General features: G+C 41.6%; 1 protein-coding gene across 1 annotated transcript in view; it reads right to left on the reverse strand.

Annotated features, from left to right (window-relative positions):
- LTBP1 (latent transforming growth factor beta binding protein 1) overlaps positions 1 to 24395 on the reverse strand; it is a 184834-nt gene that overhangs the window by 1609 nt on the left and 158830 nt on the right. Inside the window, exons 24-29 of the mRNA XM_009636439.2 lie at positions 22906 to 23088; positions 21514 to 21600; positions 18343 to 18471; positions 16882 to 17022; positions 14372 to 14542; positions 3152 to 3274 (exon numbers count right to left, since the gene is read on the reverse strand). Coding sequence (XP_009634734.1) covers positions 3152 to 3274; positions 14372 to 14542; positions 16882 to 17022; positions 18343 to 18471; positions 21514 to 21600; positions 22906 to 23088 — 834 coding nt within the window. The remainder of the gene's footprint in view (positions 1 to 3151; positions 3275 to 14371; positions 14543 to 16881; positions 17023 to 18342; positions 18472 to 21513; positions 21601 to 22905; positions 23089 to 24395) is intronic.

Consider the following 24395-nt stretch of genomic DNA (forward strand, 5'->3'; position numbering starts at 1 on the left):
CCAGTATACCCAAACGTATAGCGAGAGTCTGAAATTCTCTCAGAAGTTTACTGGAATGCGAGTTGACTTTGTAGAAAATAGGTCAGCTTGAGCAGATCTGCACCATCTGGAGTTTTAAATGCACTAGAAAAGTGCTGCGATATGTTTCAAGTTGAAAACTGAATAACTTTGTGAATTCTTAAGTTTTTAATTTGTGTTAAAAAAATCTACGACTCTCTTACAAAGGAAACTGCATCATTTGAAGTATTTTTTTTTAAAGGATAAATCAGTGCTTTGTGAATAGCACCTTTTATTTGAATTGGTATGTGTATCAACCTTTATGGAAACAAAGGTAAGAAGTGGTAGTGCAGTTTGGAGTAAAAGTTCCTTTAAAACAGTATTCTGGAAAAATAGGGTATGTGTAGGGGGGAAGAGATGCATTCTAATTTATCTAGAAGAAAATGTCTTAAAAAAAAAAAAAATCAATCTCAACTGCCTTAAGGAGAGTAAGAAGAAATCAGAGACTGCTTTCCTGTTGTGGTTTTGGTTAACAACCCTTTGGCTGGTACTTCAGCGCCTGGTGCCAGTACAAATACCTATAATCTACCAATTGCTTCTTGTCATAATTCTAGATGGTGAGCAGGCAGAGCTAAAGAGTTGTCTTTGTATTCAGTGGTTTGTACACCACCTTTTGTGCTCCCTGTCTTAGGGCGTTTTTGACAGTTAGGCTTTTATGTATAAGGAAAGATTTATATTAAAAAAATTATCTGACATTTTTACATCTTCAGAGATTCTCTCTAGGACTGAATTGCACAAGTTTTTTAACTAGCTTTCTATTTGTGGAGCAGTGATGTAACAGGACTGCAGATGGCAGCCCATCACATCAAAAAGACTTAGAGGGAAAAGTTGAGAGCATTTGTGAGTCGTAGGTTTACCAGCATAATGAATATATAGCATAGAAATGGAGGGGCAATTGGAGCTGGAGTGGAGTAGAGTAGGATACATCTCCCCATTTGCCCCATAACTAATACAATTAATATAGTGACTCCAGAAACAAACTATTGGTTTATCTAAAACCTGTTTACCGATTTATATTGTTGCAACAGTTGCGACACGTAGATTTGCAATGCTGCCTAGGAATATGAATTTCTCCCTTTCTTTGCGCTTGTTCTTCTGTCTTTTTATATTTACTCCATCCTGTCTTGGTTCTTGAGGCCCTCTTTTCTCTTGTCCTGCTTTTCCTTTCCTACTCTGTCCTTCCCATATCATCCTCCATTTAACTTCTATATTGTCACTTCCACTCCCTGCGCCCCTTTTTCCTTCCTTGACTACATACATCGTTTCTATCCTGGATTTTCTCTAGCATGGTGGCATTCTTAGTATGGATCCTGCTGGTCAGTCATACACTGAATACATTCTGGAGACACTGAACACATAACGTGACATAAGTACTTCCTGACGTATGCCACATCTCAAGAACACGTACAATACATGTATGTTGTAATTTTAACTAGGTAAAACCAAAATATTTATCACTCACAGCAGGTTCTACTCCACAAAATATTCTACTTCAAAACAGCTGGATGGGACCTGGGTTGTAATTCTAATATGTGTATTTGTTTCTGTAGAAGTTGATTATACACGGGTGACAAATATTCCACTGAAGTACGTGGACCTGCCACGAGAGGGGAGGTATTGTCCTGTTCCTCACACAGGCTCCAGCAGGATTCTGACTTTGAAGTCTTTGATGCCCTAAACATGTTGCAACTGTATCTATCAGGGAATATGGTCTGGTCAGGACAGAGGCATACAGCTGTGTGTTCTGGGGTTTCTTACACATTTGCTTGCCACTGCATGATTCAGTGATAGGATGGGAGCAAGAGACATGAGCTATTAAACCTCTGTCCCTACGACAGTGGACTCAGCTGTGGATTCAAAACTGTCCACAATTTTATTGTGTTTATTCACCGCTCCTTGTAACTTGCAAAGTGCTTTTTGCCCACTCAGTATTTCATCTATCAATCACATTGGTTACCCAGTCATCTTTCTGGGCTTTTCATTGTGTTCGGTAGTTATCTGTGTGACATTTCAATTAGACATCAACACTCAGTACTGTTTAATTAAAATCATCTGGATATAAAGAAATAAGACATTTTGCAATTCTGTGTAGAGCTAGGAGGTCATTTAGATGCTAAATAGAAATGAACTCATTAACCTGATTTGTGCAGTTCTGTATAAATGTATAAAGTGCAACATGTGCCAGAAATGCGTATCACCCTTCTAACAGCATGCTGTAATCCCCCTGCCCTGTTTTGAGCTATTACTGTTACTTTCAAAATAGCTCCTTGTACAGTAGAAGCGCTTTGGGAAGGAGCGTAGTGGCAACTTGTAGGCCATGGGTATAAAGCATGGGGAGTTACCAGTTCCTTCTGATACCTCCACTTCTCTTCCCTAAAACTGTGATGAAATAGGCTGGACCTGTACAGGGTGGTTGATTTTGAGGAAGATGCTGAGATCTGTAAGCACTCCCCTTCCACAAGCCTTAACAGTGAGCTGGGCCAGACCCATAAAGATCCCTGATATTCCTGAAGTACAGCTGAGATGCTGCATGGACTGCCTCAGGCCCTGCTTGGCAGGTCACTCCATCTAGCCTAAAGGCTATATGTATGCATTCTCTCTGATCATACTGTGCTGTACGTTTTCTCCATTGAGCAAGAACCACTTGCATGATCTCCGTTTCCCCCATATAAATTCTGCTAGAAAATCATGGAAAGCTGGCGTGAAGGGATTTTTTTTTTTTCTTTTCAACTAAGTGCACTCTGAAGAAATCTGTCCCATGCTCCAAAGGAAAATTAATTTCTGAGAAGGAAAGCTGGCAATCCTTTTGACCTTCAGCTGTAAATCTGTTGGTAAATAGAAATTTAGTACACTTGGCACAAACTATGTCACTGTATTAAAAATGAATATTGTACTCTGAGCCCAACTGGACTCTTATACAACACTGGATCTTGAACCAGAACACCTGACTGAAAGCTAGTGTCATAGGAATAACTAAAGCATAAATAGGCCACATTACTCAGAAGCAAACAGAAGAATGACGCCAGCTACAGGGAAATAATCCAAGTTACAACCCTCATTTCAAGTATTTTACATAACAGAGAAATTTGCTTACGGTCTTCAACAAAGTATGGATTAGTTTCTGGAGTGTAGTGCTCCTCAAAGTCAACCAAAGCATCTTGTCCATATGGCCGTCGAGATCCTGGAACAGGAATGTTGCACAGCTGGGCATAATCCTCTGAGGGGGAAAGAAAATAGGATATAAAACTAATCACACTTGTAACACAGGCTGCATTACATTAGTCCCAGTGAGCTGTGGTTCATATTAGCTGGAAATAAACTTATCTTCCTAGAAACACCATAAATCTGCAATTTCCACAAAGCAATCTCTCTTCAAGAAGAGTGTCATTACAATGTTAACGAGCCAAACACAGACTATTAAGTCATAATAGGGATAACACCAGGGATAGATTTGAGGCAATAACTGTACAAAAAGTTATGGGTCAGGTTCTTCTGGCCTGCACGGGAAGCAAGAGCAGAGGGACGCTGTGTGTCCCCCTGCCAATGCACCCCTCACTGGGGCTAGCTACGGTTACACTCCTCAGCCTGGTGGAAGAAAGGCTACCCCAGCCCAGCGTGGCTGCTAGCAGCAGCCCCCACAAAGGCATCAAACCCGAGCAGGTGGGGCCATGCTTCTGGCACCGTCAGCCAGCCTGCAGAAGTCACAGAATGAAAAATCCTTCTAAAATAGCACACACTCGTGCAAACTGTATCATCTTCAAACCACAGGCTTAAGTATGAGCGCTGTTCAAAGTCTCCTCGGCCATGAACTTCAAAGGGCAAGGGGCAATACACAGGAGAAATAGCTATACTCTGATTTTCTGCCTCTCTCCAATAGCTAGACTACACAAGTTGAAGCAGACCAAAGCAACTCTTCCTTTTAGGTGCCAGAGTCCATGTCTGAAATACTGATGCAGAGTTTGATTTTTACTTTGATTTATTGTGTCACCTCTGTTTCTATTACCATTCGCTAAAAGATATACAAGACAATTTATTTGAAAATAGAAACGTTAAAATACAGCAATCCAGGTGCTCCTTTACTGTTGCTACAGACTATTTAGCATCTGGTTTCTGTGAAGATTGCCTGGTGTTCTGAGAATCGGGCAGAGTAAGGACGGGAAAGAAAACCACCAAAAGAGAGAGAGGAAAAAAAGCCCTAAGCAGATACAAAATCCAAGAATTGCAGATGGTTACAGAGCCAGAAACCTCATGCTGTGTAGAACTGTCCCAGACAGCAAATAGTTGGATAAATCCAGACTGCCTCTAGACAGCGTAACGCACAGCCTCACTTGCTGCCCAGCATTGTCATTTTATTTTCACAGGTAGTATCTCCTCCACCTGGAATGGTTTTATTTTGTACTGAAAACAACAGAGCGTTCAGAAAGTCTATTTGAATTCTGTGGTTAACAACTTGGCTCTTTGAGAGCATAAGACTGTACGGTACGGGCAAAGCTGTTTGTCCACATTGCAGAACTGTCATGGGTGCCAGTCTGAGTCTGCAGAATAAACTCCCCAGAGAATTTACAAATAATTGTAAATCTCACCACCTTCTGCTTCAAGTGCAAGGTGATTTCCACCAATGTGCGTCCTCCAGAATATATGCACAATAATAATTGTATTCAAACAATCTTGTCCTTTCCCAGATGAAAAAAAGTACCCTGCCCAAGAGAGACATCCCGTGGCACATGAAACAAAGCCAGCACGAGAAAATAAAAAGCATATAGCAAAGGTTACTTACATCCCTTAATGCACAGTGATATACTGTGATAACGAGCATAGTTTTAAGAGCTGTCATAGGACCAGAAAGACCCTATCCACATCTAACCCCAAATATCATCCACCTATGGGGACAGCCAGGTTATAATCTCAGACTGACTCCTTCCACTGTTTTGTGTTGAGCCACTGATTATGCCCAAGGGCTCCAACACATACCCAGAGAAAAGCTGTGCAGAAGCCTAAAGCGCCTTCTCACAGATGCACGCAAACGTTCTTGGCAAAGGAAATTGCAAAATTTCTATCGCAAACCACTAATTTCATCTGGCCCATGTGGAAGAAAGCACCACACAAAACCGGTCAGTGAACGGCAAGGGGACAAGGCAAGCAGGTCTGAGGGATCGCTACTTCCACATGAATGTGATCTGATGGAAAGGATTGGACAGAACCGGGACATTGGCTTCTCAGATTACTCACTGCTAATCTTACACTTAAGTGATACTGGTAGGAGAAATGACGTTTTTCTTCTGAAGGAAGCAGTTAAAACATTTGCAAATCCATAGCACTGGAGCTCTCGTGTACATGAGAGTTGGGTAGTCTGAAGATTGTGCAAGACTGTTTTATAGTCCACATTTGCCAATGCGAAGTCGCTTACTATCTAGAGAAGAATAAAGAAATGTTGACAACAGAAACTTGTTTCCTGCCACACTGGTCCTTCGCCAATCAAGTTCTGGATGTCTGCATTTTTAGGTCTCATTATAAGTAAATTAGTGGCTACAAAATGATGAAGAGCTGTTTTAGGGCATACTGTAAACCTGCTATTTGTTGCAAGGAGTTATAACTACATTAAGGTCTTCTACAAGGCTGTACGTATAACTGTAATAATCTATTAACCTTTTGAAATCTATTGTGCTTAATTAATCCTTTGTTAATACACTCTAATCCTTTAATAATTTATACATTATTTGTATATAGAGCTTTAATACAAAACCTGACAGAGCATTAATAGTCTTAAGTCACTTTAGAATGTGTATACCTATCCTCCTTATATGTAATTTATATTATTGTTTTGATACATACTGTGATGATTTGGAATTACCTATAATACTCTATTAATACAGTATGTTCTGTTTAGTTGTCCAAATAGCGTAGACTTTGTCTTTTGCAATGTGTTGATTCGGTTGCTAGGTGCTCAGGAGATAAGCCCAAGGAGAGCAACAGCAACCCACCTAAGAAGCCAACAGTAGACATTCAGGACCAGTAACAATGGCAAGTTACCTAGGCCACCTTGCTGAGCTTGTCTTTTTTTTTTTCCCCTCAGGGAAGAAAAGGGTGGGCAGAGAGGAGAGTACAAAGACTGAAGGGCATTCGGGGGGCCACATTCTGCAAAGATCATGAGAACTGGTATTTTGAAATAAGGTAAACCACAGACTTGGTCGCCTCAGAAAAATGAACCCATCAGGACAGAACAAGTTACGGTAAGATGGATGAGTACGTACAATTTCTGTTTTAAACTTTTCCTATTGCTATGCTATGTTCCTACAGTTCAAATTAAAAATAGTGTATTTTGGGTGACACTGCTCTATACCTGTCGCAGTTTTCCAGGCAAGGGAACTAAATGAACAGAGTGCCATAAGGTTTGTGGGTAAAAGCGTGACTGGTGCACAGAGTTGCAGTAAGTATACAAATGAGAGAACAGCATGATACTGCCCTAGGGAGGTGACAGTAGGAGACTTAGATCAAGAAGGTGGTAAGGGGGCAAGGGAAAATCTGTAACTACCCCTGAGTGACAAAGCATTTTAGTTGTCACAGACATCGATGCTCACTTTCAAAATAATCTTTTATGTAAAGTAAAAAAAAGAAAAAAAGATGACGTTTTCTGTAATTCACAGTCAACGATAAAACCTTTTTCTGTATGGATTTATTTTTTCTGCTCGCTCACCTCCTGGCTGTGATCAGGGACAATACAATGTGGCTCAAGAGGAAAAAAGGTTTGTATTTTTAATATAATTTAGTCTCCATTGTTGCGTGTGTTTCTAAGTTTTTCTCAGAACTTGGAAATGAAACATTGAGACAGCTTGTTGTATAACTTAGGATAGCCATTATAAAAAGAAGCTGATGTATGCTTCCAAAAATGTAAAGGACATTTTTAAAGTCAGATGTGTGTATATAAAACAAGTGTGTGAGGGGATTACAGCTAGACGCACATGCGTACTGGCACAGATGTTAGCCGTGATTGGTGATGAAAGCTAGGCTGACAGAGACAGTACCACAGAAATTGGATGGACTGACTGGCTTTTAGGTGCTCGTTAGTACAAGTGCAGCTGTGCAAATGTGCCTCTAATTTGCATATACAGTTGTTGGAACTGCGCAAGCCTGTGTGGGCCTTATTTGTAGTTTCTAGTCAGAAAAAATACTCCATATTTCATGTATTTAAAGCAAAATATTATATGAAAAAGCTTTCCCTGACATAATCATGAATCAACTGCACCACAGCCAACCCTACCTGCTGCCTATAAAGCAAGCTTTATTTCTGTTCCAGCTCCTCAGAACTGTCACCACCACACACAAACAAAAGGAGCCAAAGCTATCAACAATTCCTTCAAATTACTTAAGAATGCAACAGTTTCACCATGGAAGAAATCGCTGAAGAGAAGGACAAAGCCAAGAAAGCATTTATGACAAGTAGTGTATGTCCCTTCCCAACCAGAGGTTCTGGACATCAGTCTGAATTGCTTAAACTTAGAATCATAGAATCATAGAATCACTTTGGTTGGAAAATACTGTTGAGATCATCGAGTCCAACCGTTAACCTAACCCTGCCATCCCACCACTAAACCCTGTCCCTAAGCACCTCATCTGCCCTTCTTTTTAATACCTCCAGGGATGGGGACTTGATCACCTCCCTGGGCAGCCCATTCCAGAGCCTGACAACCCTTTCTGTGAAGAAGTTTTTCCTAATGTCCAACCTAAACCTGCCCTGGCACAGCTTCAAACCATTCCCCCTCGTCCCATCATCTGTTCCCAGGAAGAAGAGGCCGACCCCCACCTCCCTACAGCCTCCTGTCAGGCAGTTGTAGAGGGCGATCAGGTCTCCCCTCAGCCTCCTCTTCTCCAGACTAAATAACCCCAGTTCCCTCAGCTGCTCCTCGTACAACTTGTGTTCCAGACCCCTCCCCAGCTTGGTTGCTCTCCTCTGGACATGTTCCAGCAATGCAACATCTTTCATGTAGTGAGGGGCCCAAAACTGAACACAAAACTTACACTCCCTCAGGAGATTGCATCATCTGCCAAAGCTGAAGATAATTCTGCTCTACGTTTAGATTGTGCTATTTGACAACTGAGATCATTTGACATCCTCCATGAACAGATGCTGAGGTTTGTGGTGGACAGCATTCACATGTATTCTACAACTCTTGGTGCCAGAGAAAAAGGGAAGGTACCAGTGTTACAGGATTTTTTTCACAAGTTAGGAAGAATATTCGTATCTTCACATGGAGATAACTCTAAATGAAACCGCTGAGGCAAAGTTCACAGTGGATGTAAAACTCTTGTTAAAATTGAAGTAATTACCAACCTGAGTATTTCAAAACCTCTTGGTAGTCACTGTTTGTTCTTCAACTAAGGCTGCTCAAATTTCCTAAAACAATCTTCTCTCTCCTACTGCTCGAGGTAGATTGTTAAAAGTTGTAGTAAGAGTCAGGTTGTTTCTGCCATAAGCTTGAAAATGGCTTTCTGACTCCATGCTGACTCCTGTGTACACTCGGAATGTGAGGTTCTGTGAGGAAAACCCTCCCAAGGGTATTCTGCACATCTCCCCTAAACTTCAGAAAAAGCACTGAAAACCTTCACCGACAGAAATAAAAGCAGCCAAAAAGCTGCACAAGTGAGCATAAGACTCAGAGTATTCAAGGCCCAATCACTGGAATATTTTGAGCCCAAAAGCTAATCCATTTGTCCAGAGTCCGTACCGCAAAGGAAGGAGGCACAATGCCATCCTAAATGGAAAGAGGAACAGTGGTCTCCAGAGATTAATCCAGTGCCTCCCTGCTGATCTTTACCATCTCAACAGAGGAGAGATGGAAACTCATCCTTTACACACACTGGTTTTCCCTGTACTTCCAGATCTAGCCAGAACTCAAAGGGAACACCATGTTCTCATAACATGAAAGCTCAGCCCAGAACTAACTCGTGTTGTTTACAAAGGACACACTGAGTTCCTTGCAACAAAAATGCAATCCAGACACTCTGTCCTGCCAGAAGTGATAGAATTCAACAACTACATGTAGGCATCTCCAAGGGTCTGCACCTGAATTAGTCATCCAGTGTCCCTCTTTAGTCCACGGAAAGACAAAACCACTTCTAGGACACCATCTCATCCTGAAGTACATGTCTAGAACAGGTCAGAGGACTCTTAACCCTCAGGGTGCCTATTTCTCTTTCTGATGGAAGGGGAAACTGGTAGGACCAGCACAGACGTGGGATTTTGTGTAAAAAAACATGTGAAATTGGCCAAGAGAAATCCGACATGATTGAACAACCCAGATGATTCACATTACCCACTACCCTCAGTGTTTTCCTAGTCTGGGCTTTGCAAATGCTCAGGTGGAAATAAAGAGAAACTTCAAGCACAGTGTGAGTCTTTAGCCGTCCTTTACACGACTCCTAGTCCCACAGAACGTCTGTAACATCTACTGACTAGAGTTCTCCCATTGTCCTTTCTGCAGATCTTCTAAACATAAAGTGGTTCTGGAAAAGCCCACAAACTACTAGAATTTAAAACTTAAGAGAGTACAAGGTATGTGTAAGGTTACACAAATAAGCAGGCTGATAAACTGAATGCTGGTGTCCTTTACAGTTGCCTAAGAATGTGTTCATGACATTAATTTAGTAGTCAGACTACTGACAAGTTCTTACTTACAGATGCAGCAATACCCTCAATAAATAGTTATTAAAACTGCAGAGTCCCAGTCCCCCTTTTGCCATATTAAAACTTCTCCAGGCAGCCACCTACAGAAGAAGAAGAAAGCACCCTCCCTAACAGACCGGCGTAGCTTTAGTTTAAGGGCACCTAATTCCACCTTCCTCGTGTCCTACGGTGTTACTGAAGCAGAGGTGGTACTGCGCTGCAATAACAAACTCCAAGACAGGTTTCCGAAGATCATTTTACAAATGCAAAAATAGGCACTCTCCCGAAATTAAACCCTGACCCCAGCACGCCATTTTACTCAACATTTTCTAGCTGTTACTTCTATCTCCTCCCTTCAAATTTCCTGTACCCTGTAACAGTACACCTTATCTAAAATCCACTCCAGTCCCATAAGGGTCTCGCAGGAGCTTCTGGAGGCTCAGCAGGTTTATAGTTCAGGTGTTACATGCTCAGGTTAACATGAGATGTGTGGGGCCTTATTTTAGATTCCAGATTGTTTCAGCCTTGGCCAGTTGCTCTGTTTTCTGGCATGGATGCTTTGACCTTGCTGCTAAACCCATCGGTGCCTGTCCTGCTGCCAGTTACTAGAGCGTGGACTCCAGATGGAGGCACTTGGGTCTTACGGTGCTAACAGCAAATTGATGGAGGAAGAACTTCTGAAGGCAGGTCGCCTGACGGTTTTTTTGGGATGGGTGCAATGAAGTGGGTGCTTTTGTTATCTAAACCAAAAGTATCTGATTTTCTAATTTTCCTCAACTGGTCAATTATTGCAGATTGCAGATGACAAACCTTGAATAACACAGAAGTTTCTTAAGGATAATTACTAAAGTTCTTCGGGCAAGTACAGCCTAACACCACAATGAGCCCAGAGAGAATACATTTCAGTAGTTAACATTTTGGTATTGGATGCACTCTGAAAGCCTTTATCTGTACTATGGTGATATCATAGGGTCACAATGTTGGAACCAATGTAATTGAAAAAAATCTCTTTGCTTCCTTTGTTTAATGACAAGAAGGCCCGCCCCACGAAATTGTTGGTACAAGTAAGATGTACTCAATCACATCGCTACAGCTCATGTTTACACTATTTTGATCAGGATTTTGAACGAGTATTTTGAGTTTGTTCCTTGATGTTGTCATCAAAATACTTACCAGCCTTACTGTTGTTAAGACGTTGCTGCTCAGTTGCAATACTTCAACAACTTTTGTCTCAGGCTCTGATGTTTATAGCATCATTTTCAGTGGGGTTTGTTTGATCAAGCGCCTATTAGTAGTTTTTAGAAATCTTAGCAACTACGTAAATTCTGTTTTCATGCTGATGAAAGGCTGGATTTCTTTTTCATTTATATGGACCAATTCTTATAGAAGTTCTCTTATCTTCCTGCTGGTTATATGCTGGATGCTACTTAAACAGGCCATTTAAATCCTGTCATGAAAAATGGAAGTGTTTTCAAGAAAAGCTGGTACACAGAAGTTAGGGGTTATGTTTATTAAAGTGTGAATTGTTTTTGAAGGCACTTGTGAATGTATCACTTAGGGTGGTGGGCCTGTATTTCCTTCAAAGGGCAGCATCTAGATCCTCAAATACAAGGGGAGTATAAACAAGGGAAAAGGAAACCACAGATCAGTGTGACCAGAGTTTCCTTCTCTGGAGATATTCAAGGCCTGCCTGGACAATGTCCTGTGCAACTTGCTCTAGGTGAACCTGCTTTAGTAGGAGGGTTGGACTGGGTCATCTCCCGAGGTCCCTTCCAACCCTTGCCATTCTGGGATTCTGTGATCCGTTCTATGATCCAACCCATTTCATGGTGAAAGTCTTCCAGTGATAACGCTTTTCACATCCCCAGGTCTTCTTTAACATGTGTCTCAAATCCTCAGAATGCCCCTCACTCGGGAAATAAGCAAACACCTTCAGTAGTAAATCTGGCCAGCACAATACACAAGTATTTAAAAATGGAGAGATTCCAGGTTCCCCAGCCAGGACTTGAACCTGTGACCTGCTGGCCCAGAGGTGTGAAAGCACTCTCTCGAGCCAATGATATCACTTTAAATGCTACAAGCTGAAGACATGTCAAATGAATCATTTATTCAGTTCAGTCAGCTTTAAATTTTTCTTGGTAAATGTTCCTGAAAACAGAGAACGGCTTCCAGGTTTCTCTGTGTGTGTGTGCACATGTGTGTGAAGACACATGAGCATATACCACCTCCAGTAAGAACTGTAAGCTTCTATGGTTTGTTCTGACATAATAAAGATTGAATATGCTTTTATTTTCTTAACCGTCTATGTTCCAATCTATAATAATGATTTAAAGTATTTGGGATCAAAGTATGCCTCAGAGTTTCATTTAAAGCAGATACTTTTCAATGCATATTCAACTTCACATAAAAATTATGTCTGGAAGGAAGAAAGCTGTTATGATCCAACATAATGCTCTTCAGCTTTGACTGAGGGTTATCCAAGTGACATGTAGCAGCATGTTATCCATCAGGAACCTTGATGTAATTTTTAAAAAGAATTTCTCAGGTTTCTTCATAGAGCTAGTTGGGATCTGCACCCCACTGTTGTCACAGGATTGCTGTTCCAGAATCCTGTGGTCCTAATGATCAAAATCCATCTGATTTCAAGCCGAAATATGTTCAGGCTAAAGTTGTTCCATTTTTTTCCTCACATCAGCACTGTTACTTAATTTAAAAGCTTGTGGGAATCCTTCGTGGTCATGCTGTAGTGGAGAGTTCTTACATTTGCATCCTTTGTTTTGCATCTAGGTTTGGCTTCTGTCATCTTCCCTCGTAAGACAGGTTTCTCTGTGCCCTGACCATCTTGGTAGTCCTTCTCTGGTTTTTTTTCAGATTTATCCTGCTTTAAATGTAGCTAGCTAGAAATCTTCGGAACCAAGTCTCGTACCTACCTGAAACTCTCTACCAGGAACAGCTTTCCTTCCTTCTCTCAGGATTGCATGCTCACATGACACAGGTCGGTCACTGTCGCCATGTGATGAACTTTGTACAGAGAAAAACTCCTTTACTCTACTCTATCTTTCCACCTGAGCAGCTCCAGGTCACGCCAACAAGTCTTGCTATTAGCTATCGCCCTGCATTTTTTTTTGCTGTTACATTTCATTGCATTGCAACTGTTATCCTAGCAGGTATTCAATGCCTGGGAACGTCCTCCTATAAGATTTGTTCTGACAAAGACATTTCAGAGATTTCCATATCTTATCAATCAAGCTGCTGTCATGCCCTGTTTTCCTTCTTCAGTCTCTTTTCTGGGGCGAGCATCAGCCTGCAGTTACTCCAGCCAACATCATCAAAAGCAGGCACTTTTTTCAGTGGCTGCACTTCCCAAGCAAACTCAAACAAGTATAGATATGTAAGAACAGGTTCAGGGACCTCACAAGTAAATTATAAAAACATAAACCCCAAGCAGACACAAACAACCACACTAATGCTTCGCTGAGCTTCTCTATGTAGTTTTAACTCCAGGGTTCTTGCTACAAGTAAAACACGTACTGCGTTAGCCACGATGTTATGGTTAGAGTCACACAAGCCCAAGTAAAAATCCAGGTATGATCAGAATAAAATGCTTTACCTGTGTAGCATGGTATTCCTACATGGCAAACCATATTACTGAAAGACACGTTTGTAGTAAGAAAGCTGCATCCAAACTAGGCCTCGGAACAGTTTATACGGGGGAAGAAGTTAGTATGGTGCTAGACCGTGTATACCAGGGCTGATGTATCTCGGGCACAACACGGCATATACCTCCGCTGCTTCCACTGAGCTCTTCTCCAGGCCCTAGTCCCCAGAAATAAGGCTGTGTGCCAATCACGGCATTTCTCTCTCTATCCCTTTGGTTTTTGTAGTCACCACAAGAAGCAGCTTCTACCTGAAATAGCTTGGAATAATGTCTAATTTCTACACGTGTAAACAAAATATAATCTTTCAAAAATAGGACTCTTCAGTCAGCTTTCTGTAACATTGTTAGATTCCCTGGAAATTCTTCAGTCCTTACGGGTACTCCATTTCTCTTACCTATCTTAAATTGTTCATCTATACATTTCGTAACATCTGAGCGTATAGCCATATGGTAGTAACTCATTCTTTGATAGGTTTAGTGAGTCTACACCATGACTTACCAGATCCTTATCAAGCAAACACATCTAATTGCAGCCGGGCTGGCAGGATATCACACTGAAAAGTGCATCTGAATGTATAATATCAGCAGCAAAAATCCAAGCCAGCTATGTAGCCTGTTGAGTATCATGTGTGTGTATGGACATGAACTGCATCTGTATTTTCATAAATGTTTTTCATTTTGTCAGTCACGTTAAGGAACTCTGCTACCCTTAAAACACCCTCCTGTTTCCACCAAGGTTCTAAATTGCCAATCACTGATAGTTCCACCTGAAGGAAACGGGTCCTGTAAGTGTCAAAAAAGAAAAGCAGCTACATTTTCAAAACCTAGACTGCAATGATTTCCCCTTAATTAATGAGAAAAATTTCCACTAGTTCTCGAAGGGTTAGGTTAGTTTGTTCTTTCTTATGTTAGTAGCCCTAGTATAAATACAAGGGATTAAAATGATTTAAGTATTTCAGATTTCATTCCAAGAACTGATATGTACGTTTCCTTACCTGACTCTTTCATAGGACACAGCGCACACTGCATGCCCCAGGCTTCACCGTACAGGCAACAGCACTCGGTATATGTAGTCTGCTTTCCAACCAGAGGTCGACTACAAACAAAATCATCACTTAGATGCTGCCAGCAAAGATCCTGGTAGACCTCAGTTTCTTCAGTTTGCTCTGATGGAGAAGACAGTATTAGATCATCATCGCAGCACTGTTATTTAAAAAAGATACTCGCACAATGCAGAATTTTCTAAACGTGGATTAGAAAAATAATCAAGCTTTACAGACTTCGCTGAATATGAATTCAAGCTTAGAAGTCACGACCGTTTTTAAGTGCGCGAGGTGGCTCACCCCTTGAGCGTTTAGCTTTGCAAAGATCTTAAAAGGTTCTGATCTGGCAATATAAGTCTGATTTAAAAGCAAATTGGGTGGGACACCCAAGAAATAAAACTTTCTACATCAGCAGTCATTGCTAAGTGCTTAACACTGACGCTGCTCTGCTCTCACGGAAGTTGGCAGAGCTTGACAAAAACCAGTGTTTGTCCTAACAAACACTGAGGTGAATATTTGGGGAACTCCATCCACGGAATGAATCTGTAAAATATGTTACTTTGCTTATATTGCTGTCAGTGGCATCGGAAAGAACTTTTACAGCTAGAGCAGAGCTGAACAAAAATTCTACATGGGCTCAACAGGAGACTGGACAAATACTTGGAAGAGAGTCCCATTAACTAAACAGACAAACTTCATCAGGCTCAGGAAATCCCCTGAGCTGAAAATAGCTGGAGGCTGGGAGAGAGCTGGGGAGGGTGAGGAGAAGTATTGTTTATCTGCTCTTCTGGTCCCTAATCATCCACTTACAGCTATTGTTAGAGAGAGAATACTGCTGTGAACTACCATCACATTCTTATGAACATGAACAAAAACATGTATTTTTGTCAAAGCTGGAATATTTCAGAGGCATACTGGTTCTGACAAAGATCTCAGTAGGAACAATTCCTAGTCCTAGCAATCTGATCACTGCTGATCGGAGGGAGAGGAACTGCAAACTTAATCTTCCACTTGGAATGTAAAAACCTCAGCACAATTGTTTTGTAAGACATCTGCAAGGTTTTGATTCTGTTCCAACATGGAGTGAAAAATGAGTGTTGTCACAAACCAAGGTTCTGTTTTGTCTGTGCGTATCTATTAACTGAATTTTTACATGATGCACTGGTGCATGGGTGAGTATAGAATTGAAACCTAGCTCGAGAGTAAAATGGTGAGCTCTGAAAGTGCAAAGGTGATCACAATTAAGATACCTATTCTACTAAGAACTTGCCAGAACATGCAGTGAAGAGCAGCAGTGGGTCTCTGCAACCAACTCCACATTCTGCTGGCAGCAAAGGAACCAGCCTGCGCCCTCCTGCTCTGCGTTAGGGAGGACATTGCCAGCAGCGATACAAGGCTTGAGCGCTTTGTGCTGGGCGAGGAGATCATTGCTGTATCAGCCCCAACGTCGCGTGACGGAAGACCCTTTGGGCCCTTGTATTCTCTTCACATCCTAGATGAACCCAAAGGGCAATCCTGCTCTTGATTTGTTTAACTGCAGATTGAGCAATAGAAGTGCTGTGGTTCTTTCACAGTTTCAGGCAAGAGGATGACCACATTACTCCTCAAAAGTCTCAGTCTTACAATTTGGAGTGACTAAAGCAGGCATTCAGTCTGTATTCTCATTTCCTTTCAAAGAAGCATCTAAGGAAAATTCATTGCAAGTTGCGGGGACCAGAGGTCTGGATTTATGGCTATACAGTGCCAATATTAATCAAACCCATTGTAACATTTCTTTCAAAGATGTGTGTGGCATAGACAAAGCTGTGCGGACTGCATAATGCTCTGGATTTCTGAGACATTTCTAAGAATCTCATAATATGTAACATTTTTTCTGAAATCAGTGTCTACTGAAATTAAAAGAACATACGAAAACCTTACTCCAAGAGTGACGCTGCAGCCCACAGTTTGAAAATGTGAGCTCGATGTACCCTCAGTATTAATCAATTGAAAGCACAGGTACAGTTTCAGCTATTTCCTCCTATATCCTGTCATTCCTGGTTTTATTCCTTGCTTTGTTAGAAGCAGGTGGTCACTCCGAACTGAATCTCCAGAGTTAGCCCACAGCCAAACCCCAGCCTTAGTGAGACAGCAAGCAGGCTGTGCCTCGTTACCTATGAGGCTGGACGAGGCAGACGCAGAGCTGGTGAATCAGGGGGCTGAAGACTCCCCAGCCCAAGCCTAATCTCATTAATACTTCCAGCCATCTCCTGTCTGCATTGGCAAAGTGGAGCCCTGTGGAGTCCTACATCACGATGCCTTCTGGATCAACAGATGATGGTCCAAGCATTGCCTTCCAAAATCCTCCAAAAGAGCAGGCTCATCCAAGCATGACCCAGTCTAAGTTTACTGGGGTCTGCAGCCATGTCAGCACCACCTCGTGGAGGTGTACTCACTTCAGTAATATGTATAATGGATCATACCACTTGAATCTGCGGGTCTGATGCATCGCTTTTCTGTTGCGTCCAGAACCATTGGGTGTGTACAGAAACAGTTGTAAGATCCTTCTGTGTTAATGCACTGGCCATCAATACAGCTGTTTGGGTCCTGACATTCATCCGTGTCTTTAAAATGGAAGGAAATGTATCAAGGAGAGCCACCACAAAGCAGTCGCATTGTGTTAATCCATGTTTATATTTTCCTGTATTAGGAGCAGATTTCCCTGCACGCCTTCTGTTAATTACCACAAATACCAATTGCTGGCAGCAAAATCCCGCCTGCGCCCATGGAGGAGGACAGCCAGATCAGCAGGGTGCAGACCTCTAAACCTCAAGTACTAGGGAGCATCTGGATGAGGAGACTTGCTGGGGGGGTTGGAGTGCCGGGCGTGCCCTGCGTCCAGCACGGCTGCAGCCACTTCCCACATTCCTACCCCTTTAGGACAGTACCAGCAGGCATTAGAGGTGGGCATGCTCTCTGAGAGTCTTCATGAGCTGGTCAGGAGAAGGGGTCACCTTAACTAGCCACAGCAGTTCTATTCCTTAGTTTGTCTTGGAGAGGAAAAGCAGAAATTTAACTCAAAGGGAAGAGTGGGCCATTTTACTTCAAATAAATTACATTAAATCAGCAAAGAACCCACCCTTTGTTAAGAACAACCACAGAATCCCAAGGTGAAAGGCTCTCTTATTGTGGTTGCAAAAATTATTTCCTTTCATTAAGCTATTCTGTACATTAAACATGGTTTTCTGCTTACAAAGCAAAAGCCAGGGTCACAGTTATGAGTAATTTTCAGTTGAATACCAGAACCAAAGGAGTACAAGGTTGTGCAGACTTAAATGAGCTTATCAATGACCTGAACTGTAATTTCACACTGTGTATTAACTCCTGTGGAAAATATCTCTCCTTGGGAAAAAAAAATCTGTGTTAATTTGATTTATCGTAGTAAAGCCAGCGCACTTACCAAATGAAAGGTGAGCTTCAACACACAGGTTTCACTGTTCACCCCACGTACAAAGAAGAGAAGGCTATATTGCACCCTGGCAGAGTGAAGTAGCAGTGCACGTGTAAGGAGGGAGCCACCTCTGATCGCTTTGTGCTGCCTGCACAAAGGCTGGTACCAGCTCTAGATTATGCACTCAAAGGAGCACAAGGGGCTGTTTGGGAGATGCAAACTCCTGGGAGCAATTTGCCGAGAAAGGAAGCAAATAAAACAAACCCTGCTCTACATGCCATCGCCATGTCAGCCAGAATTGCTGCCCAGCTGAGCAGAAGGGAAGGGAAATGACCCAGTGCCTCTTAAAAAGCTGCTACAGGAGTTCGGAGGCCCAGTGTTCCTCCCCTTGCTGGGAATACCGCTGTTCTGATGGGAATCCTGCCGTACGAGTCTGCTTGTTTTGCCCATCTGCATACCATTATAGTGACAAGACCACTTTAAATAAACTTACCAAAGCACTGGAGCTTAACAGGGTCATAGTATGTGCCTTGTTTGCAGTAGCACTCATAACCTGGCTGCGTATTCAAACAGAAGCCATTTTTACAGATTTCTTGTCCAAAGAGTTGGCATTCATCAGCATCTGGGGAGAAAACATTAAAGGCTCTGTTACCATAATTATTATGAGGCCACGCAGAGGAACAAGACGGAGTAAAGCCTATACACTTCTCTGTTCAAGAAAACTTCACTCTGAACAGAGGGCCCCAGCAGCACAGATACCCGCAGGAAAAAACAACTGGTGTGGAGGAGGCTGCGATGTGCTTATAGCCAGAATGGGAAAGGGAAAACTGCTGGAGTATGGCTTTCCCTTTCCCTTGTCAGAGTAAGTGCTGTGGCGTACAAAGACTGGAAGAATCTGCAGCTCCCTTTTCTTTCCTTTGGTGCCCCACTGCTCAGCTCCAAGCAAAAGAGATGAAGAATATGGCCTCTATTTTCCAATATAATTTGCTTTACCCAAGGGATTCCCACCATGGATCTAATCTAATCACACTGTCCAATTACAAAAGTAACTAAGCAGTTACGTGTATGGATGGACTTTGTGACTGCTCTCCTCTCCGCACACAGCTTGGTGACTCTGCTGTGCATGGTAGGGCATCTTCATATCCGCACTGCTTTTGTGACTTTGTGTTTCAAAGCTAGATGCACAACTTCTGTGGAGACTTCCCACCATGTAGAAACAATTGTGTCTCGTGCTAAATAAAGGCTGCAGCTACTGTAGGCCTAGTGACAGCTGACAAGGAGAATCTACCACACTGTCAGATGAGGCTAAATGTGTTCAGGGAGGTTTCATGGAAAATATACGCCAGCTCCTATATAGCTTTTCACAGTTGTACACATTTTTTCCCAGTCTTGTATTTATGTATTTGTTACTATTGGAATTCCATTAACTTCCTTTTTTCCAACTCGCTTTTCATTTGCTACACCTACCTAGAACAGTCTGTTAAAGCTAGGCTGGTATTAAAAATTGTCTTAACCCATTTTCTTTTATAGATTTCTTCCACATTTAGTCTGGGGCAATGCAGATTCTAGCCCAAAGCTGTCATTTCCAGCTGTACAGCAGTTTTAAAGGTGAATTATTCAAATGCTTACTTTTTCCAGAAGAACTGGAAGTGCTATAAAGCTATTTATTTTTACAGCCACTAAGTGGCTTCAAACATCAAATATTTTGAGTGTTTAGCAGCACAAACAATGCAAAGATTAATGAGAAATGTCATGTACATGTCTGTCTTTTTTTCTGTGGAACATGGATTTGTGCCTGGGGAAAAATGGGAAAGCCTGAGAGTAGAGTCAAGGAAGGTTAGCTGAGTATATTCACTTCTGACAGATAATGCCAATTAAGAAAACAGGAGTTGCTCCTACAAACAGAAGCTTGTGGACAAAAGCAACAGGAACGTCCGAGTTAGTGTAGCAGAGAAAGATGGCGTTACTAAAAGTTCTTGTGCGTTTATTGTTTGTCCTTTGAGCCATTCCTACAGTTATTACAGCATAAACTTATTGAAAACAGAAAAAGTCTTCTTATGGCAAGGATTTGTGGAAGATATTTCCAGATGAACTATTTGCACACCTCAGTATTTATGGCAGCTAGAGATATTATCAACCCTGAGGTAGCACAACAAGACCAATGCAGATTTTCTCTGAGGCACGTTTGGACATACTGTACACACAGCACGTCCCAAACCTACATTGATGTACGGAAGTCTTGGATCTGCAAAGATAAACAACACACGTAAACAATCCCTGAATAAAAATACTCTCAGAGAGTATTTTGTCCTTTAAGATGAGCTCTGTGACGGTGTTCTGACTTGTCTAGATGTCAGTCTGTCCAACACTGGTCCCTCAGTCTCGGATCTGGATTCGTCCCATTGTGCTTTGTTCTTTCCTCCAAGCTGTGGACAAAGTGACGCCTCCAGAGAGTGGAGGTTGTACGTGAGTTACCCCATTTAAATGCCCACATTAGTTTGAATGAATCTGGCTATTGGTGCCTTACGACCTTTAGGATCTTTTCCATGTCCCGTGCACTTCCCAGCTGCAAAGAAACACCTGCTGAGGACAGCATGAAAAGGTATTAGTGGGACAGAGAACTGAACTCAACCATGGTCTGCTCACTAACTCGATAGAAAAACCGCCCTAGCAATGTCCTAGTCGGTGAGGAAGGATAGTTTGAAAAAGTACATGTGAAAATCATTAGGAAAAAACCCCAAAATCTTACTAAGTCCCACCAGTTTCTGTCATCTCTCAGAATTAGGTCTGACAGACCAGCGATTTAGCTCGCAGCAGCTCTGACAAATGCTTACCTACCAACCACGTGATATTCTGCCTCTATTAAGGTGTTTTAAAAATAGTAAATTTTACTGCATTTTTATGTGATACGAACACACAGTACTTTCTACATTTAGTTCTTGATTTGCAAAACAGCAATTCCGACAGGAACAAATATATGAAATGCGTGTGCTGCTACATGTCCTGTAGCCGCTATGTAACCCAAAGATAAAACGTTGACTTCATTTCAGCTAACACAATGTGTTTATGCCAAGTAAAATTAATTTCACAAGTTATTAATATTGATGACTGCTTCTGAAACTTGAAAAGAAATTTCCCTGATCTCACTTTTCCTTCTTGGTGATGCCAGCTCCCTCCCGCCCACACCCATAAACCCCTTCCGTCACTCACATGTCTCTACAATCTTTTGTTCAATGCTTATTTCATGGAGTTCTGTAATAAAAACATGATTGCTGAACTTCTCTTCAGTTTTTATATTCATTCTCACGTGTACGTCTAATGCTTAACAGAACTTTTTTTCCTCTTTCCCAACTCCCCATACATTTATTTACAAATTTCAGGTGGCTTTGTACTTCGCATGTAAATGCCTATTTGAGGTTTGTGGTCTCAACACCTACTCTCACAGTATATGGCAGTTAGTATAAATTAAACTGGAATATTAGAGACTGTATAATTGACGTTCTTCACAATCTGTCAAACGATGATTTTCAGTTGTGTTTCATATCACAAGCTGGTTTTGTCACCTAATAAAATTTGAATTAGTGTGTTTACATTACTGGCTCACATTTCTAGTCAGTCAACTACAAGAACTTCTGAAATAAACTTAATACAAGTCAGTACTGACCTTTATAATTCTGAGCAAGAAGCCCGTAAGATGATTCTCCAGAGGGAATGAAACCTTTTCCTTCAGGACACAAATCACTAAATTCAGCTAGGAGAGAGCAAAACCAAAGAATGATGTTGTTAAGAAAAAGTTACATACGTACGTGCTACATAGGTGTTTCAGGGTATTTTGAGAAGGCTGGGGCAACGTTTTGCCTTATTCACATCTATCAGGCGGTCACGCACACCTTTAGCTAAATGGGGGATGCTAACGCTGCAGCCAGACTTGCCCCCACCCTTAGTTTGCAAAGCTAGCTTTGAAAAACCTAGCTAGGGTACCCACAGCATCGCAGAGCTCCATGCAAACTAACTTCTCTTGCTCCTTGGCAGGAGCATGTAGTCCTTACTGGGTTTCATGGTGCTCTGCAGTTAGCAGTAGCCAAATTATCTTAATTAAAGCTAGCGTGGGCCTCTCTGAGCTATACTGCAAGCTGCAATCTAGACATACCCCAACTGAGATATAAACCCCTGTCCACATTTTTCAGTCCTTATACAGGAAAAACACTAATTGACTGCAAGAGGAGAACACGGTGTGGATTACAGAGGGAAATGATTTGAAGCGTCCTGGAGACTATACGGAATCAAAGAAACCTATCCAAGCAGAGAGGCTCTTTTCGGAATGGATTTCATTTCAGTTTCACTGATTCTAAGGTATAGTTAAAACAGGAATTAAACACGATGATGCATTTGTGTGAAAATCTTTAGTGTTTAATCTCAAAAAGTTTACACGTTCTCTCTTATGTGATTTTTTTCCAGCTGGATTATGAATTTCAGCCATCACTGTGTTTCAAGGACTGTTTTCAATATTTTTGACAAATAGCATACGGCTGTGTTTTTCTAATTTAATATTTAGAGGTTAAACAATGGTCTGCAGACAACATGATTAACTGAATTGTTCACTCAGTAGCAAAACGTAAAACTAACGTCATAATATAGATCAGTAATTCGCAGTGCTGTGGAAACAATATTGCAAAGAATAGCTGCAGACTCAGAAACGCTGTAATGCTTACCTTTGTTTTCCAGCCTGTGGGAAAAATGCAACATACTGCATTGCATCTGGAAAAAGCTCCTGTGAGAACCCATCTTTGTTTAAAATCAGTTGGAGAGAACGCTGCTCAGTAACAGGCTGTTTTTATCCCTAGGATAACTGCAGTGAAGCCCATGGATTTACACCAGGTATTAATTATTCCTATTAAATTTTCCTCTGTGGAAGTCTCCCATGGGTACATCATGACTCAATACCACAGAATATGGGATTTAACGAGCAAGCCTCCTCTGAAGGCAAAGCAAGATTACGGTTAATGTAAACACAACGCTTTGAAGGTTTGCAAAGGGACAGAAGGCCTCCTCTTACCAGTTCCAAAGACAGGGCATGGGAAGATTTCACAGTTATCACCCCAGCCAGCACCCAAGGTACAGCAGCATTCTTGTTTGGTTACATTGGATGTAAGCACATTGTCACAGAAATTAGCATCGTTCAGATTGTAGTAGCACTCCTTCTTTCCATCTTCATGTTGATCAGTCTCTACTGGTAATTCTAAAGGCAAAAAGAAAACATAAACCACGTAAGGTGACACTTGAATCAGTTTTACAGAAGAACCAGGGGAGCCACAGTGCCTCAATTTCACCGCAGCCAAGAGCAGCATTGTCAGGCAGGGAAGAAAATGGTTAAGTACAAATTTTGGTTTAACTTTTTATTCTTAGGAAGAATGATGGAAGTTTAAAACCTTCTTTGGCTTTTTCAGACCTGTTCCTCAAAGGGATTCTTCACATTTGCCCTTCTTTCATTTTTAAGCAAGCCATGAACTACCTGCTCTCATGCTCCACTATCCAACGACTGTGCCCAGCTCCTGACATAGTGCTTTTCATCTGTGAATCCTGAAGCTCTTCGCAGAGCTGAGCAAACATTACGACATAATTTTACAGATAAAGGAGCTAAAGCACAAACTGAAAAGGCCTGATTTTCAAAAGAACAAACATTTCCAGACCCTTTAATTTGACTGGGAAAAAAGCATGTTCCGCACTTGAAAACAGGTCCCTTTATGATTTTTGCAAAAGTAACTAACGGAGTCCACAGTAAGCTGAGGAATATAATGCAGATGTCAAGTTAACTGACTCTGTGCTGTGCTTTAAAATAGGCATCCAGCCAAGAAGTCAGATTTTCTGCCGTTAGCAGTCGAGTGGGTCCTCTCACATTATTTATAAGCACTGGAGGCAAAATAGTCTCTCCCATAGATCCAATAAAAAAACCTTATGAATAGTCAAAGACCTTTCTAAAGCCAGACATTCCTAAAGTACACCAAGAAGCAAGTTTGAAAAGAAATACCTAGTTAAAGCTTCTGTTTGCAGAACTTCGTCTATCTAACCTTGCACTTCCACAAAAAGTCTGATCAAGAGCTCAGAAGTGGGCACTATCACGTAAAACTGTTATTCACACTGGATCAGTATGAGAAAGTTTGCGTAGGCCATCCGTAAGGTAACGGGGTTCTAAAATTAGAAATGCTCACATTTATTAATCAAGTTCCTGAACAAAGTTTTGGTTTTAAGATAGATAAATCTTGAGGCAACTAGTGTATTTCCTTTTTATCTTGGGAAATTCTTTACGCTTAGCACTTCACAAATGTTTAGATTACAAAATCCTACTAAAAATTATTGCATGTTGGCTGATTTTCCTTGGAGATTTCATTCATTTCTACTCAGGTTCACACCGTATGCCAAGCATGAGACATTTCTCAAGTAACGCATACATCCAGGCGGGAATCCAACCCTTATTTTATACCTGAGTGATGGTACATTGCAAAATGCTGGAAGATTTGCAAGACCCAAAGAGTTGTGGCATATAAA

This window comes from Egretta garzetta, unplaced genomic scaffold (assembly GCF_000687185.1).
Source record: "Egretta garzetta isolate BGI_Z169 unplaced genomic scaffold, ASM68718v1 scaffold54, whole genome shotgun sequence".
NCBI lineage: Eukaryota > Metazoa > Chordata > Aves > Pelecaniformes > Ardeidae > Egretta > Egretta garzetta.